Genomic DNA, 18,946 nt, shown 5'->3' with positions numbered 1-18,946 from the left:
CCTGATAGAGCTTTAAGCAGCATTTGTGGACGGCATGGTGAACTGTTTACAGAACAGAACCAGAACCAGAACCAGCCTTGACCTTTGACCTCAGAGCCTGGTGAACCTCTGCCCATCTTCAGCCTCTAAATGCTCTTTTTATCTCCAGTCCTCTGAATTAACCTCATTAGTTCCTAAAAGCTCCTCCAGATGTTCATTTTGTTGCTCCTGGAACATTTTTTCTAAAAACTGTACAATTTTATTATTTAAATATGATATAATTATGTTCCATTGAAAATTAAATATGGGTTCATGAGGTTTTTTTCAATCGTTGCATTATTTCACACAACATCCCAGTTTCTGGGGAAATGGAGGTTTTATTGTTGTGAATAAAAAGTCATCCAGAAACCAGTTTATTTTATGTTTTTATTTACTTCAAGAATAAAATTGTCAAACATATTTACAGCAAAAACAACAAAAAAAAAAAGATGCTTTGTGAAACATCTCATGGCTCCCGTCAGCATCGATAACAAAAACAGGTAACGTTACACCTGAAAGAAGGTTTCTGTGCACACGAAGAGACGAGGACAGTTTGAGAAGGATGTGGTTCTGTGCGGAGGAGAACCGTCTGTTGCATAGTGTCAAGTGTTCGAGTGGAACCGTTAACTACAACCAGCAGGGCTTCGGTGCGTTCACTGCCATCAGGATTACACAAACACAGGAGACTGACATTCAACATCCTGAAGGGTTAAAACACATTTTCAACCAACTACACAACTGTGCTAACAAATAAAAACAGAAAACAAAGCTGAAGTCAGGACAGATGTCAGAAATGGACCTCTTCACAGTTTAACATTTGGTACCGTTCAGTATCTACAGCTTCCTGTGAGGGTTTGACAAAACGGAAACGAAAAGTAAACATCTAACATTTTGTTCTGCTGATTGTCAAACTGCATCTTCTGTTTCCCACACCGCCTGATCCCAACGGTTCGGTAAACAGGTGATGTTTATCCGAGAGGAAAGGTTTGTTTTCTCCCAAAAAGGGGCGGAGCTTTAGGCCTCGAGGCTCTTTGCATCAGACTGAGAAATCCTGCAGCTGGATTCTCACCGTGTTCTCAAAGGAGTCTCCAAAATGTCTCCAAATGTTTGTCCCAGAGGCTCCCAGTCGAACCGCTTGGATTCAATTTTCTCTTCAAATCGTCAGAGATGTCGCAGACATTTCTGAACTGTTTCAATTTAGTTTCCATATTTCCACAACGTTAACTCGTCTCCAACAGCTGCAGCCGAGTCAGGGTTCGAGCAAGGAAAGAAAAATCTCTGAAGGTGTAGAATTTAAAGTCAGGGCTTCAGAATCACTTCTATAAGAACTAATGCCAGTCAGATCATTTCTGGTTCAACTGCTCCACAGAGTTCACATCGTTAGTCTACAGCTTCACACCAGAAGGATTTCAAAATAAGACGTCAAGTCCGAGGTTAGAATCCGTCCCACCCAAAATGCACTTTCATTTAAAAACTAAAACAAGTTTCCTGAAAACAGTCAAAGAACGCTGAGCACGAGGGAGGATCACGCTGCAAAAGTAGAAATAAAAATAGATTTATTGAAATCTGACGTGCCAAGAAACCCAAACCTCGCTGAGCTGCGACTGTTGGAGAACGAGTTCCTAAAATGTTTCAAAACGTGCAAAGAGGGTTCCTTAATTTCCTCGCTCTCACACCGAAGGAAGTCAGCGCCTGGAACTGGACTCAGTTTGGTTTCTGTGAGTCAGAAAACGAGATAAAAGTGAAAACTCTGGGAGGGTTTGGATGATGAGACTGATTGGAGACATTTTACCAGCAGCAGAAAGACCTGCTGCAGCCTTGGTCCTGGTCCTGGTCCGGTTCTGATCCAGCAGCTTCTCTGAACTGTCTGCTGGACCGGAAAGAGACTCTTTATCAGGTCCAGATGTTCGTTTGGAATCACGCTGGACTGACAGGTTTGTATTTCACAAACTCCCGGTGAATTCTGGGACACAAGTTGCTAAAAGTGTGAATAATAATCACACCAAACTGTCAAAAATGTGCAATTTTATTGTGAGAATCTCATGAACAGTAGTGTGATTGTTAGACGTACTCTGGGATTTATTTATTTGACACAAACGTGTTAACTCAGGGAGATTCCAACTGAAAACCTGAGTCTCAGCCCGGAGAGAGACGGCTCTCCTCGTCTCCGGCTTTAACACCTCTCCTCCGTCCTGTTTTGCATTTTATTCCGTTCCATTTCCCTGGAATCTCTTGCAGCAGTTCCATATTTCCATTTAACCCCGGGCTGTTGTCGCAGCGGGGCACATATTTGCTGTAATTCCTCCTGCGACAGCGGTGGGCTGAAAGTTTTAATAAAGACGGGGAGGAAGGAAGAGACGGGGAGGAAGGAAGAGACGGGACGAGCGCCCCCGGCTGCTTCTGGGAACCTTTTCCAGATGGGAAATCTTTAAATTTCCTGAGAAACTTCTCAAAATCAGACCAGGTTATGAAATATTTAAAGACTCAATACTGCTCAGGTGTAATGGTCCACTTCACATCTTCACTATCAAACCATCACAAGCTAATCTAAGAAAAGGTGCCATGCTCTTAATCACAGCTAATTGCAATTTTCCCTTTGAAGTGATAAAGTCCACAAGTCCAAAACTGCTACTAGCTCTAAAAACTGACGCTAATTTGTTTCGTGGTTGTGCATTAATGAAGAAAATCAGTTCCTGCAGCGACGAACGCTGCGTGTGGTCCAACAGGAGCTCTTTGGATTGGCTGCTGCGTCTAACTCACCTCAACACCGGCTCACGCTGCCGCCTCCAGACCGGGGCAGCGATTTCTACATCCTCTGCATACGTGGGCAAAGGGTTGATGTTTCATAAGGTTTGTCAGAGTTTCTGCAGCCTGAAACTTTGCTCTACATCATCTGCTAAATCTAGAAAGTTTAAATTTGGAGATCCAATCGCACTTTGTGTGAATCGTCTTTAAGGCACGAGGACGTCGGGACGTTCGTGGTTCAAACTCTTTAATCTGAAAACTCCGGAGCGGTACGGAGGGGGGGGGACCTGCGTCGGAACAAACGTAAAAACAGCAATCAGGGTCATCTTCAGGGAACAAAACTAACAGAACAATCTGGGTTCAGATCCTCCAGAACTGGGCGATCATTTGCATTTAGTTTCGAGTTCGTCTTTAAATAAACGGTCTGGTTCGTCTCTTCCAGCTCGGCTCAGGATCGTGGATTCTTCACAGATCGGTTTGTCCGGTTTTCCCTGCTGGAGTCCACAGCCGTGCAGGAGACGGAGCTGCAGAGACACAAGGATCAGCGGGTTAGAGCGACGGGGAAATAAAAACATTAAATCCTTATTTTAAACTCTGCAGGTACAACTGGAGGACTGCTGGTGTTCGAGCAGCTTTGACAGCTATCAGACTCTAAACTACACATTATACCAAACATTAATCAGCACTGAAATGATTCCACTGAACCACAGAGACAGGAATCAAACGTCCGGCACTGCTGATCTTACAGATGTTCTCCTAACATCACGCAGCCTTGAGACAAACCTTTACCTGCAGCTACAGGAACTTTTATTTCACTTATTTAACTTCAGATTTTTTATAAATCTGTGAAATCTTTGAACAGATTTTAATGAAACTCTCAGAGAAATCAGTGAATCTACAACTGATTATCTGCTGGAGTCAAGATGGCCGCCGCAGCAGAGCAATCAAAGCACAAAAACGAGAATAACTTGAGCGTTTTTACAGATATTGAGATAAACTCTGGTGGTCTGATCTGCACATTCAGGACTTCACGACAGAGGAAACTTTAAAATAAAGATCTGTTGAATTCAGGCATTAAAATCTTAAATCATTAGGATTTTAAAACATAAGCAGGTTGAGTTGTTGGTTGGTCTTTCTTCGGTTGTTTTTGCTAAAAAAAATAAATAAATAAATGAATTGGATTTTAGTTGTTTTTTGAATGAACTCATCGTGTATGACCTGTTTTTTCCAGCTCTGAACACTGAACCCAAAGGAGTGTCTGAGTTCCAGCAGAAATATGCAGCCCTGCAGCGTTTCCACATCCACCTGGAGTTAAATCACCTGAAGGGATCTCCTGTTGCACAACCTGCGTCCTGGTCCAGTTCTCGGCTCTAGTTATAGCCGGGCAGCTGGCGTGCAGCGGTTTGTTCCTGTTTGGGGGCGTTGCGTAACAGCCGAGCACATGGTCTGAGCACAGGCTCAGCAGGAGGCACGCATGGATGAAAGCTGACTGAAGGCTTTCTGTCACGGAGGGAAACGTTAAACAACATGCCCGCTTCACAGGAGAGTCCGGGGACAAAGACAGCCTCTCAGTTCTGGGGGACAGGACACTGATCTGGTCTTTATCAGGTTTTTAAATGACTCTAAACTAACCTGAAGGGAACGAAACTGAGTCCACAGAGTCTTTAAACAAAAACAAAAAGTTAAAAACTTTAATTCTGGTTCCAGCACCCCTGCTTCCTCTGGACCAGCCAGGAGCTGCTGATCTGGAGCTTTTTAACACAACGCCAGGGCGGAAAGACATCAGCAATGACCTCAGAAGCAGCTGCTGCTGCTCGTCAATCTGGAAAGGGTCAAAGGTCATTTCAAACTATCTGGAGTCCATCATTCCACAGAAAGATTAGAGAGTGGGAAACATTTAAGACAGCTGCTGATCTTCACCCTGAAGGTCAGACCGTGCAATGAGCTCCATCTCAGACTCTACGGGCCTCAGCAGGTCAAAGGTCAAAGGTTAAAGCCTCTTCTCTCTAAAAACAACATGGCAGCTCGACTTGAAGGAACCAGAAGACTTCTGGACCAGAACCAGACCAGAGGACAGGTGTTTACCCAGAATGCACTGCAGCTGTCAGCACGGCGGTGGAGGGCTGATGGTTTGGGCCGATTCTGGAGTCAGATGTGAGGCCATCTGTCCGACAAACAGAACGGTCCAGAACCAGAACCTCAGAGAGCTGAGCAGAAACGCTGGAAAGAAGAGTGGGCCACAACTCCTCCACAACCATGAGAGAGACAAACAGGAACCAATGACCTGAAGCAACGCTGGAAAGAAGAGTGGGCCACAACTCCTCCACAACCAGGAACCCACTGAGGGTTCTGCTGCTGGAGGAGGTTCTACAACAATTAATATTATAATATTTAACTGATTCCATCAGTTTTCTGTCCTCCAGCCTCTAAAGTAAAGACTTCAGGCTGTAGATGTGTGTAAATCTGTCCTTTAACAGCCAAACAACCAACCCTGCTTCTTTCAGAATCGTATCTTTTGCTCATTGTTATCGTGGCAAAAATCCCAAAAGGTTTCAGTTCCCATCTGCTTTCTTCAGCTGCAGGAAAGGAGAGGGTTTGTTGGTTTTTAATTAAGATCTGACTGATCATTTAACCCGTTCCGACCTGACGAAACATGTTTCTGACTCTCCCTGTTTGCATGTTCTCTCTGAAAAGGAAAATTAACTCCTAAGCCAGGCGTGACCCGAGCGTCACGAGAGGCTTAGAAAGTCATTTTCACCTCAAGTCATGAGAATAATTAGTTTTTTAATAAAACACCAATGAACGAGGGCGGAGATATTACTTTAGAGCAAAGGCTCAAGGCTGAGCCTCTTAAATGCTTTTAGTTTTCTTTTCAGTTATAAAATTTTATTTTTTAAGTCTGAAGGAGTGACAACCTCCACAAAAACCTGGATCCCTCAGATCTAAACCTGCTGCTACAGGTGAGCCCCGAGGTCCGTCTCTTTCTGCACCTGAAGGTTTTTGGTAAATTTACAAAAGCCCCTTTTACACCGGCTCTAATTCAGAAGTCCCACTCTGCTCGGCTCGGCTCTGTAAAGAATGCATCGCGTGTAAAAGGGGCAAAACTGAGCAGTTTGAGTGAACTCCAGTGAGTGTGTTGGTTTGCATGTTTGATGAGCTGAACACACACACACACAAACACACACACAGAGCTGTTTGGTGTTATTGACATTAAAATGTTCAGGATTTAAATTTAAAACCAGAAGTTCCAGTTTCACTTCAGCTCAAACCTGTTTGACCCCAACAAACAGATCAAACTTTGTCATGCAAATAGTTCCTCAGTTTCCTTTCAGAGCAAGAAAACAAACTGAAAAAGTTCTTTTCTCCTGTTAAACAACGAGTTAAAGTGGCGTAATGGGCCAACCCACTCTTTAAATCAGATTAGATATCCTCAGAGAGTCCTCCCTGTTTGGTTTCTTTCTAACCTCCACCAGCAGATGGTCAGACCGGTCCACAGTCCACCATTGTTGTTTCTCTGCAATCATCTCATCAATCTCCACATTGTTCAACAAATCCTCCAACTGTGGGTTCAGGAGGCCACATTCAGTCCAAACTGCAGCAGACTTTTATTTGTTTGTTTGTTTTTAAACACCGGCACGTGTCAGAGACACGCCGGGCTGCTGTTTCTGACACACACACACACACACACACCTTCCCTTAAAAACTACAAACTGAAAAAATAAACCCTCAGCCTCCCAGCTTCTGCCACATTTTACTTTGAAAGGATTATAAAGTGGAAACTAAGGTCCAGGGTGAGCTCAGCTTTACTTCCTGGATCCCTCCGGTGGGAATAAAGACATAAAGATCTCCTGGATAACAGAATTATTTGTTTCATTTCAGAAAATTCCAATTAAAAAATGAGTTTTTACTTCAAATGAAAATGGCTACTCATCACAAAATATGTTGTAATGGTCGAGTACAGGGACTGAAACTGAGTGGAAGAGCCGCCGAGGTCCGAAAGAAAACCCCAGAAAGTCCAGAGAACTTGTTGATCCGGATCGATTTAAGGATTAAAGTCTGGCTGCTCGAAATGAGGGCTGGTTTAAAACTTTTATACAGGATCTAAATTAGCACTTCTAAGATTTTGAATATTTTAAACGAAATGAAAACGAAAACAAATGTTTCTTATCGTGGGTCCGGGTTTGTTCTGTCTCTGTTTGGGGTTTTTAGTCGGCCGACACGCCTCCGTTCAGGTTTTATTCAGCTTTATGATCAGAAATGATCCCATTAATCCCAACAAAGGGGCCCGGCTGGAGCGTGACGGAGCAGATTAAGGAGAGTAAACCCGTCAGATCCGACAGAGTCAGCATGAATGAGGACAGCAGACCGGAAGAGATGAGTTATTTTAAACACGGTAAAAACAACAACAAGACCCGACTCAGGCGTCTCCTCTCACGTTTATTAAACCAACACATTCGGCTTTTTTTCTTGGGTTAAACCAGTTTTTGTGGTTTGAACTGTTGCATAAGCAGAAGCACACAAAAGGTGTTTCACGACTCTTTTACGTAACAACTTGTTTTTACAACTTGCTCTGAAGCCCGAGGGCTCGAAGGAGAAACATTTATGAGCTTCTGAGCCGCCGAACGCAGACTTTTACAAGCTCTGAGAGCAGACCCGTGGCTGGATCGGGAACATCATGTTCCACGCATCCAAACTGCTGCAGAAAAAACCCAAACGGGCTCCTTCAGAGGACGGACAGAAACGCCTCAGCTTGTGCAGAGATCGTTCACGATGTCGATGCGGATTAAAAAGACGGGTTCCTGAAGCGAGCAGCCGCTCTGACCCGGTTCTGACAGAGGCGGCGCCCGGCCCGGCCCGGCTGGCACGCAGCGAGAGGACAAAATGTTCCCGACCGAAGCCTGGGCCACCGTCCTGCAGAGGAGGGGGGTCCAACTCGTCACAATAAACATTCAGATTACACCTGAACGCACCGTCAGGTTCAGCCTCGAAACGCAGACGTTAAAATTTAACTTTATCACTAAATAATTTATCAAAATCACAACAAGAGTCAGTCTGACTACTAATACCTTCATAATTCAAGTTTATTGGAAATAACGGAAGAATATGTATATATATATATATATATATAAAAAAGGATTTTGTACTTTTAAAAATAAAAGCATTCTCACTTAAACCTGAATATTGAGCTACAGAGAGCTGACTGTAGCAGCTGCTGCTGCTGCATCTCAATCTTCCTTCTTGGTGATTGATTAGCTTTAAACAGGTTTGATGATTGATGATGGTTTTATATGTTTGTTTGTGTTGATATTCAGCTTATTAATTATTTAATTTAATCTGTGATTTTATATTATTTATATTTATTATTTACAGGAGGAAACATTTAATCGTTCTTTATTATATTTCTAAAATTCAAATTTATTTAATTAAAAAGACAGAAATCTGTTTATTTTATTTCATGAAATGTTGAGGATTTATGTCACTGTCCAGGCGGGAAGGCTTTCATTAAAAGAGATCAATTAAAATCTACCCGGGTGCTGCTGGACCGGTCCTGGTACCGGTACCAGCAAAGGGAAAAAAACGGCCCAGGAATTACTGGAAAGACGTGAATCTTTAAATGAACAACAAGAAAACGTGCACAAGTTAAAAATAACACGTTTTTTGAAATTTCGCTTTGAATTTGGGTCCAGATCGGGTCCAACAGAACCGCCGGGCCGCTCCTCTGCAGGAGATAAATCTGCCAGCAGCAGAAACAGCCTCACAGCCCATAATCCTCCGTCCAACAGGCGACACGCCTTCCCACGGAACCAGCGCCGGCCCGCGGGCCCGTTTCGTAACCGTCTATCCCATCATCCAGCAGAGAAACGGGGCCAATCGGAGGCGGCGGGCCAGGCCGGGCCGGGTCGGACAGCTGGGACATGTTATGTCACAGCTCCAGCAGGAGATTAGGAGGAGGCGGAGTCAGCAGAACGGACAGAACCGAGCGTCAGAAGAACACGGGGCTCTGCCCAGATCGACGGAGAACTCAGGTTCAAACAAACAGTCGGTTCGGGTCAGCGAGCTTCCATTCCGGCGCCGTTTGATGCGCTGCAAGAAGTTTCCGCTCCAGAAAGCAAACAGACAATTAAACTCTTTTTCCTGCACAAACGGAACCAAAGAGGAAGGAAATCAGAGACGCTTTTCAGGTTTACGGTTTGAGAAACGCTCCAGAATCGATCTGTGGGGGATCGGAACCGGACGATTTTTACTTCGACTGGTGTCCGAATAAACCGAAACTATAAATCTGACCAAGACTGCACCACAGCTACGAGGCAATAAAAAAATCTGACATTTTGAGCCGTTCATGAATGCACCACAGCTTAAGTTCACAGAGTTATCTTTTTTTATTTTGGTAAGAAACATAAAAGTTTGGTTTCTACAAAACTGCATCTGCTCCGGCTGGATTTAAAGTTTGATAAATGATTCAGGACTAATTAGAATTAAGCTGTAATCTGTCATAGTTGCAATGAAACAAACAGATTATTTCTCCTTCTAACAACTAATCTGAGAATCTTAGGCTGGTTAAATTTCCCATTTTTGAGCAAATATGTTTCTTTTTACTGAAAACATTTTATTAACAGTCAAATTTTCAAAAAAAAACAAACATAAAACTTAATTATATTTCTTAAGGAGAATTTAAAATCGGCTAAATCTGAAACCAGCAGGTTGGTTTTACAAAAAGAAAATGGAAATCAGAGCTGGCAAATAAAAAAGCAGAAGACATCCTGCCAACAAATATAACAGATTTCTATTCATCTACATCACTTTAATAAAACTAAAACCTAAAATCTGTGATTCAGATTCTTACAGTTTATTAAAGACACAATAATCCAGCTGCAAACAGACTTATTCATATTTTTAAGTAGAAAAAGTCTCTGAAAGGTTTAACTTAGAGTCCTAATTTATTTCCAGGTGAATACAGAAATAAATTTGGATGTAAAAAAGCACCTTCGTATGTACCTGCATTTTACACAGCTTCATGAACTCCTGATTGTTTAACGAGCAGAAATCGGCTCCACCTGATGCAGCTGCAGTAATTTACCTGTCAGTCTGAATGATGTAAATAAAAGCGGCCCGGGTCGTCACCAGGTGTGAGTTTGAGCTGCATGAAGCCATTAACTTGTTCTGTGCTCCACCCACACGCCCTAACTGTGAGCATCTAATCAGAGCCAGGCTGTTTGCCCTCAGGCGCAGTTTGTACCCTGCCTGGTTCCAGGACCCGTTCTCCGGTCACCACGCCCTCCCTGACCCCCCAAGGCCATCAGCTCCAGACAATGGACGCATTTCTGTCTCACTTCGTCCGTCTCCAGGAGGACGTGTTGTTGGCGCAGGCCGTCCTCCTCCGCGGCGACGGCAGAAATCAGGAGTTTAGGATTTAATGAAACGTGTCGCCTGGTACCTCCACGGATCATAAAAACAAAACTGGACTTTTCAGTGAAGCCTCAGAAAGATGTATAAAATATGAAAAAATTAAAAACGCTCTAAAATAAAAAATAAAAATACAACTCAGTCTCCGTCTCACATGTTAAAGTTTCAAACAAAGACTTCTGTTGGCGCTCAGAGGACGACTCTCAGCTACGACCACCATGTCTGCCAAGTTACCGCCATTTTTCCTGTTTTCTAACACCAGCTGGATGTGGCGACCATCTTGGATCAATTTAATTTTAAAAGTTAATATTTGTAGTCATTAATCCTGAAAGTTTCCTTTAATTCGTTCAGATCTTGTCCTCTTAGCGCTCAGAGTTTGACTGAATTGCAGCCATTTTTCTGTTTGCTAATGTTAACTGGCTGTGGCGGCCATTTTGAATCAGGACGACTTTAAATCCACCCAGTAGTTCTTGAGATATTTTGCTAACAGAGAGTCAGACAAACAAACACGTGGTCCGTCCTTCATGGCAGAGATAAAAATATGTCGTTGTAAAAATGACTCAATAATTAGAGTAATAATGTTGTTGTTTTTTTTATTTATACCACCCAGTATTAAGTACCTGCCCCGACCTTTGACCTCATAGTCCTGTAGGTAACGCATGAGATGTTCCGGTCGGTGACCGGGCTGAGACTAACGGTGTCAGCTGCAGGGAAGGATTACCGGGTTCGAGTTAAAGGTTACCAGCGGCCATTTAAACCAGCGACGGAGTCCTGAGTCCGAGAGGAACTCGCTCCGTTTAATTCATCTTTCTAACATCTTCTCCATCTTTCTAACATCTTCTCCATCTTTAAGGGTTGGCCAGGTCCGGCTGACGGGAACTAAATTCATCTTGGTTCTCTACAACAGGAACATTTCTACAAGTAAATGAAAACTCATCGCCTGCTGCCTTTAGGATCAGTCAGAGGTCAAAGGGCATGCTGCCGATGACTCTCAGCTACTACCACAACAAATTCCAGCTCAGTATCTGTAAAACTGACTGAGTCGCAGCCGTTTTTGGGTTTGCCGTGTTGGATTAGCTGTAGCGGCCATCTTGAATCTGGTTGACTCCACAATCTAATTAGTTGTAGACACACATCCAATAATTACTTTCTGAGAGTTTCATTCAAATCCAGCCGGTGGTTCTGAAGATATTTTGCTAACAGACACAGTCAGCGGACTGTCGTGGCGGCAGGTGGTGATAAATAAAGCGGTCTTACCTGGGACAGTTTTCGGTCCCTTCTGTGACGAGTCGGGGTGAAACATTTGGGGGTTTGTCACGCAGCACACGTGACCTGGTCCATCCGTACCTCCAGCTGGACGGCGTCCGGCCGGTCCTGAGGGTTGACCGCCAGCATGTCCAGGAGCAGCTTCTTCACCCCCTCAGACATGGAGCTCCGGGCCTTCTGGGGGATGTGGAGAACCATCTTGGGGTTCTCCAGCAGGGCCTCCCCGACAGGTACGATCTCCGTGCCCTGCCGGACGTAGGTCCCCAGCAGCTCCCGCTTGGACTCGGCGTCGATGAACGTGATCCGCTCGACCATGGCCCAGATGATGATGCCCAGAGCAAAGATGTCCGCCTTCGCCGTGTAGTGGCCCTCCCACACCTCGGGCGCCATGTAGAAGTCCGACCCACAGGCCGACGACAGCCAGAACTTGTTAATGTTCACGACGCCGTTCTGGTTGCTCCCTCTGCCGCCGCCGCCGGCAGCGGGGTGTTCCTCAAAGTTCTTAGAGTTCGCACCGGCACAGACCTTACTGAGGCCGAAGTCCGCCACTTTCAGGACCGGGGAACCGGATTTCTGGGAAATGAGAATGTTGTCCGGCTTCAGGTCGCGGTGGACGATGTTGTTCTTGTGCAGGAAGGCGATGGCGCTCGTCAGCTGGCGCATGAAGCTCCTGTTGGTCTGCGGGTCGGGCCGCCGGGACAGGATGTACTGGTTCAGGTCGCCGCCTTCGCAGAACTCCATGACAAACCAGAGGTAGCACGGTTCCTCCGGGTAACCAAGGATACGCTCCCCTGAAGGTGAAAGACAGACGGACTCGTCAAACAGCAACCTAAAACCAGAACCAGAACCAGAACCAGCGGTTCTCCAGACCTTCTGAAGGTCTGTTTACAGTTTTCTTTAGCTTAAGACCCGTCCTTGAAACTGACCATGACAACATGCTGTTTATCCATAAACATCTCAGAGGACAAACGAAGGAAACTCAAACCTAAAACTGTCTGGAATAAAAAGGTTTGGAGCTAATTTGTTGTGTTTCGTCACATCACAGTCTTATTATACCTGTTTACAAAAATACAATCTGAACGTGAACGATTCCTAATCAATTTAAAAAGATTTTAAATCCTGATTGTTGTTATTTAATGTTTATAAGCTGCAGCTCCGGATCATTTATGACACCAGAGACATGATTTCTACCAGCAGCAGCTTCTGGAACGAGCCTCGCTGCGTGGAAGCTGTTTCCACCCGAAGGAGGAGAAAAACTGACGCTGCTAACGCTGGTATCTGGGTGAGGGAGTCTCTAAAGTGTCTCGAAACGTTTGCAGCATGGATTCTCAACTTCCTCCCTTTTTTCCACGCCGTGCATGCGACGTTAGGCGGTTATTTTTAAAAACTGGCAGCGCGAAACGCAGCCCAACTGCACGGCTCGCTGGAAAACTCAGACTTCAGGCGGCAGCTGAAAATGTGCAACTCGCTCCCGATTTCGAGTCTCCAACAGGTCGCAGCCCAGGGAGAAACTGGCTTCTGTTGAACCTTTGGACCCACGATGGAACGTCATCATCAGAACCGTTTTCTCTCCATAACTGGACTCAAAACGAAGTGATTTAAACACCAAAGAAAGCAGCCGGGAAGCTCCAACATGGACACCCATCAACCCAGGATCCCACGTCTCTGTAACCAACATTTTCACTCCTTTTGTTCAGTTATGGCCCTAAATCTTGCCCTAAATCTTTTATTCTGCAGGTCAAAGTAAAATATTTTGTTTCTTTTAGGTCTGAAAAATTCTGACATTAAATCACGGATGCATCTATAATCGGTTTCTAATCTCTGAGGCGACTCGTGCTTAAAACACAAAAACATTCCTCTGAAAACGATCAGGGACAAGAGCTGAAAATAAATTTAAAAAAGGAGCCAAAGTCCAAATAAAATAAACTCTAAAAGGTCTTCAGAAAGTCTGGATTATTGGAAAGAAAACAAAGATATGAAAAGATGAATCAGAGGTTTTAAACTTTATAAAATAAAGAATCTAAAGGTTTGAAACTTTAACTTTTCTGTAGATTTCAGAGAAACCAGACGAGCCTCCTGTTAAAAAGGTTAATATAAATAAAAATCATCTTAAACCTAAACTAGGTGAGCAGGATTTAGCTGCTTTACATTAAACTTTGCTGCTTTAAAAACTGCCAAATACTGTTTTAAGGTTAATATTTATCTTGATAAGAGTTTAGTTTTAGATTTATTGTTCTGTCAATAACTCACATTTAAAAGGAAAGCATTATATTTTATTCTAAAACGACTCAAAGTCTAAAATAAGCAGAAGACTTAAATGTGTAAGTATCCGTGTTCCTTCAGTCAGCTTCCAGTGTTTACTGAAACACTTTGCTGCCTTTAAAGTTTATTTTTATGACTCAGGAGTGACGTCTCAGCTGCAGTGGAACTGGATTTAAAGAACGAGGAGGAAACTGCGTCACTCGCCCGCGTTGACCTGCCCTGATAATCACTGCAGGCCGTCGAGCCGTGGCTGCACATTTCTGCACCTCACGCTCCTGAAACTGGGTTAAATCAACCAAAGCTGCAAAACATTCAAACATGACAACACACCGATCACCAACAAGCCTCACATTGTTGCTCAGAGTCTCCGTCAGCTGCAGAAATTATGTCATCTTAACGGTGTCACTTATGTAACTGCTCAGCTATTAAAAGAAAGCATGAAAACAGAGCATCCTGACTCCGCTTTAAAACACAAACGGGTCAGAATTCAACCATATCTGCAAATTATTACCTTCATCAGGACATTAATGCTATTATTGTTGCACTGGAAGTCATAAATAGGTCAAACTGGAAACAAAACCCACGAAATACGCAGCTGAAGATAATCGTAACGCTGTGGCAAACACACCTGACGTTAAACTGAACGATTATATTCACACCTGAGTGTTTAGGTGAGGAGGAATCAGTCCAACGTGTTGACAAGCAGGAACACAGTGTTCTCTCATGAGCTAAAGGAGGAAACACAGGGCGCTCTGTGGTTCCTACAGGTGATGCACGGCGACGTCGCTGTCAGACAGGAGGCAGCCGGGCAAATAAAGATCGCTTCAGGGGCACTTTTCCCCTGAATGAGCTCAGTTTAAGGGACATTTAACAAACCCACAGCGAGTCAAATCTTTACAAGGAAAAGGTTTGAATCCCACAGTTTCTGTTAAACTCGTTAGTGAATGAGCTGAATGTTCAGTGCTGCACAATACATCGCAATAACAATTTTTGCAAAATAAATTCTAGTTTATTATATTTCCAACTGCAGTGCATTTATGTGCTGCACATTACTGACCAGATGCACAAATCTGAGTTTAGTTTTTCCTTTTAAAAAGTGAGAAAAACACAGATTTATGCAACTGATATCGTCATCGCAGTTTTCAACGATAATATCGAATATCGGCGGTTTTTTAAAGCTCGTTTCGGTTAAACGGCTCTTTTAGAGTCCGGACACTTGAGTTCCAGAACATGAAACCCGTCCGGTACCTTTGAGGGAGGTCTCCACCAGCCGCAGGTACTGTTTGGACCTCTTGTTGCCGTGGCTCATCTTCTGGGCCAGGCCGTTCCTCTGCAGCACGCACTCCTCCAGCTGGACCACGTTCTGGTGTCGGTTCTCCAGGCTCGTCAGGGCCCAGAACTCGGCCAGGGCCAGCTCCACGTTTTCCGGAGCGTCGCACTGGAGCCTCTTCACCGCCACCTTGGCCCCCGTCCTCCGGGCCACGGCCTCGTACACCACCCCGTAGCTGCCGCGGCCCACCTCCCGGAGCAGGCTGTACCGGGGCGACACGGCCGAGGCTGCCCCGGACGGGCCGGCCCTGAGGAAGCTGATGGAGAAGCAGTCCTCTTCCTCCTCGTCGTCGTCCATGAGCCCGGGACGGTTGATGTTGTTCTCCACCGTGAGGGAGCGGAGGACTTTCCCCGCCTCCCGCTTCATCCTGGCGGCCGCAGTCCGCCTGGAGCTCCGCACGCCTCCGCTTACCTTTCTCCTCTTCCCGTTTCGAAGATCCATAACTTCTTTCTTGTTGAAGGTAGGCATGAAGGGAGGCCGTGTTTCTCTGTCATTACTTAAACTCTGGGCGGGTGAAGTTTGGTCGTCCTAACGCCTGCCGGGCCGTGGTTCGAAGGGGTCGGACTGTTTTCGTTTAAAACGCTTCCTGCGGTGACGCGCCGCGGGCTGTCCGTCCAGCTGTTTTAACTAATTTGGCTCCCCAAACAAAATGTTCCAGCGCTCTCAGAGAACAGGGGGCGGGGCTTACAACGCCGCTCGCTGATTGGTGGAGGCGGACTTCAGCTCCCGGAAATCCCTCAACAGTAGCCGTTAGCAAACATGCTACGTTTGTTTTGAGTTCACGGCTAACAGCTGACCCGGAATCAAAGGTGTCCGTTGTTAGATTAAAGTTTCCCCTGAAGCGAAGCACGTTTTGAGGCTGGTTCTGATTCGACCCGTCCCGGTTCCTCCTCTCATTGTGTGCGGGGGGGAGGGACCGGGAGGGGGGAGTGGGCGCACGTGTCGCTCGGCATGTTCGCCGCCTCACGTTAAGGTCCGTCTGCGGAAACTCACGAGCTGTTGGCCGTGATAAACGTTATATAATTTATTCTTGTGAGTTAGGACGTGTGTTTTATCATTTCTATATTATTATTGCTAAAATACAACTTCCACTAGCCTCAGTATCCGAATATAACAATTACAGAGAGGGTCTAATAATAATAATAATAATAGCTTTAATTTATGAAGTAATCTTGAAGGCCTGCAGCTAATGACCAACAATCCAACATCTAATTTCTACTATAAAGCTAAAACAATACAAAACGATCTGGGTCTTACTTATCAACCAGCTTTATTTTGATAGGTAACAATTAGTAGGAAGACTTCCTGTTTGCTTATTTTTGTTTATTTGAAAATCCTAATCAAGACAAAAGAATCCTAAATTCTACAGGATTTATAGGATCCATTTATCCAGGGTGGGGGGAAAATAAAGGATAAATAAATAAAGGAGAACCTGCTGAATAAAATAAGATCCAGAGAGTCAGAATTTGCTGAGTCACTGGTTGCTATGGTGACTCTCATCCTTTCTTAAATGGGGTTAAGTTGTTCTTATTTATTCATGTTTTTCATTTAAGGAGGATTTTCTTTACTCTTTTTTTAATTAAAAAATAACTTATAGACAAATATGGGAAAGTAACAGAAGTAAAGATTTAATTTTTTAGCTGTTGTTGTTATTTAAATGTTTTGTTATTCATGTTTTATTTTCTTTTTTTCATGTTTTATTGTCTTGTTTTAAGTTTTATCCTCTGTGTGACACATCCTCAGGTAGCATGAGAGATGCTAAACCATTTTAAGTTATTATTACTGATATTTATTTATAAGTGTACATTCAGTGCATTCAAACAAATCATTATTTTTAATTTCTGGGTCTTTGTTCAGTTTGGACAGTTCCTGCGAGACGGAAAGTGACGAAAACGAGAAGATTTCCGAAGAAACCTTGAAGGGTTCTGGTGGAGAAACTGCTCAGGACTCCAACATCTAGAACGTTCTCCTTTAAAGACAAGCAGCACGACTCATCTGGGTCTTAAGATTGTAATAATATCAATTATGGCTCTTATTTTGAAGAGTATCAGCAGGCTTTATCTTGAAACTCCAGATTAAAACTTCCTTCCTGTTTGTTTATTTATTTAAAAGTTCTAATCGAGACAAATATGCGAAAATTCTATAAATCACCATGTTTTATTTATTTTTGCATTTTATTGTTCTGTTTTAAATTTCATCTTCTATGTGAAGGCTGTCATAAAAGACGTTTTATAAACTTAAATATTATTTTATTAATTAAGATGTTTTCTTTCTAACAAATGCAGGACCAGAAGTAAATAATATTTCATTAAATTTATTCTAAACTAAAAAATGACAACAAAAAAGAAACTGTTTACTAAACGTTTTATTTCCCTGCAAGTTTAATTTGATATAAATACACACATAAATATTATCATGAGTCTTTATTTCTCAGCAAACTGAACCTCAGAGTGTTTTTATGTTTTTATTGTCGAACCATGTTGGAAATATGACCCCCGTTTTTTACTTTTTATAGTTTTATGTTCCAACCTGATGCTACAATCAGTTTATTTATTTTTCTCATTAATCTGCAGTTAGTAGTCCATAATTACAAAGTAAAAACAGAATTTTATACAATTTGTGAATTCATTAAAAAGAAAAAATCTTAAATATCGCATTTATTTTCCCTCATTAAACTTTATTAATTAATGTATTTATTATAAATTTTGCAGCCCTCTGTAAAGATGTGACAACTCAACAATAAAAATCACAAATCTGGGTCGCTTTGGTGAAAAATAAATTCCTGTTTTGTGTTTTTGACCTAATTATTTCCCTCGTTTTGTGTCATTTTCTTGTTTAACAAACCTTGTTGTGTTTGGTTTCCTCTCCTGTCCTGAGTTTTTGTGTATGAGTGTTTAAAAGTAAAAGTTTCTGACAGTTAAACTGTTGTCTGCTGTCCTGATGTTACATAAAGTCACCAGAACCGACCGGATCACTGAGCTGAAATCCTCCCTGTGCAGATAACACCGAGCTTTTCTTTTGTAAAACTTGCCGTGTTGCATTCACTGCCCTGAATACCAGCCGGGCGGCTCTCACACAGCCGACGTGTCTTTTTGTCACGGCTCAGCGGCCAGTAAAGCTTTTTATTGTGGATCCAATCAAAAGAGGAATTAACTGAGGCTCTGAAATCAGCAGGAATCCAACAGAGGACTAAATCATGTCCATCAAACTGCAGAACGATGTTTTTATCTTAAAATTAACAAAACGTTGCTTTAGATTCAGTTTATTTAACAGAATTTGATTAGCTGATGTTTTTAAATTCTGGGAATAAAGTGATTAAAAACTACTTAAAGCTATAATTAAATTAAATTTTTCACAATAAATCAGATTTATTTGTTTGTTTGATTTATAGAGTAGAAAAAAATAAGATAAAATGATGTTTTCATTAAAAAGATGACTCACAAAGTTTTATTCCTCCTCTGCAGATGAACTTTAATCTGTTTTTGGATTTGCATTAAATTTTAAATAAAAAAAACACTGATTATCTGTGCTTTTAAATATTCTACCAAATATGTCAAATAATTATTTTAAGTAATGCATCTCACCCGTTGCCTCAGTTAGCGCTTCGAGTATGTGTTGTTAATGACTCTCAGCTACTACCACCCTGAATCCTGACTAAATATCTGTCAAACACTTTAGGTTGTAGCCATTTTGTGCTTGCTTAGGTCAGTTAGCTGTGGCGGCCATTTTAAAGCACCAAACACAAAATGCAACAAAAACCTCAAGGATCAGACAGGGGAAGAGACAGGATAAACCTGTAGGTGAGAGGTGACAGGTGAGCTCGATGAATACGAGGAGCAAGTAACAGGTGAGCTCGATGAATACGAGGAGCAGGTGACAGGTGAGCTCGATGAATACGAGGAGCAGGTAACAGGTGAGCTT

At 43.1% G+C, this 18,946-nt stretch overlaps 1 protein-coding gene across 1 annotated transcript; it reads right to left on the bottom strand.

Moving 5' to 3' along the window:
• Positions 1-391: 391 nt before the first annotated feature.
• stk35 (serine/threonine kinase 35) lies at positions 392-15,770 on the bottom strand. The gene is made up of 3 exons (XM_017438813.3): positions 14,944-15,770; positions 11,425-12,224; positions 392-3,287 (listed from the first exon to the last, which is right to left on the bottom strand). Exons 1-2 carry the CDS (start codon positions 15,491-15,493, stop codon positions 11,482-11,484), a joined length of 1,293 nt encoding a protein of 430 aa, XP_017294302.1. The 5' UTR covers positions 15,494-15,770; the 3' UTR covers positions 392-3,287; positions 11,425-11,481.
• Between the last annotated feature and the right edge of the window lie 3,176 nt (positions 15,771-18,946).

The sequence above is a fragment of the Kryptolebias marmoratus genome, linkage group LG8 (assembly GCF_001649575.2).
Source record: "Kryptolebias marmoratus isolate JLee-2015 linkage group LG8, ASM164957v2, whole genome shotgun sequence".
NCBI lineage: Eukaryota > Metazoa > Chordata > Actinopteri > Cyprinodontiformes > Rivulidae > Kryptolebias > Kryptolebias marmoratus.
Note: the sequence above shows the minus strand (reverse complement) of the source record. Positions and strands in the feature narration are given on the sequence as shown.

Excerpts from the sequence above, each read along its gene's own strand:
- stk35 (XM_017438813.3), bottom strand. The coding sequence starts at position 15,493 with ATGCCTACCTTCAACAAGAAAGAAGTTATGGATCTTCGAAACGGGAAG. Across the intron at positions 12,225-14,943 it reads GGTGGAGACCTCCCTCAAAG|GGGAGCGTATCCTTGGTTAC; the intron begins GTACCGGACGGG and ends TTTCACCTTCAG.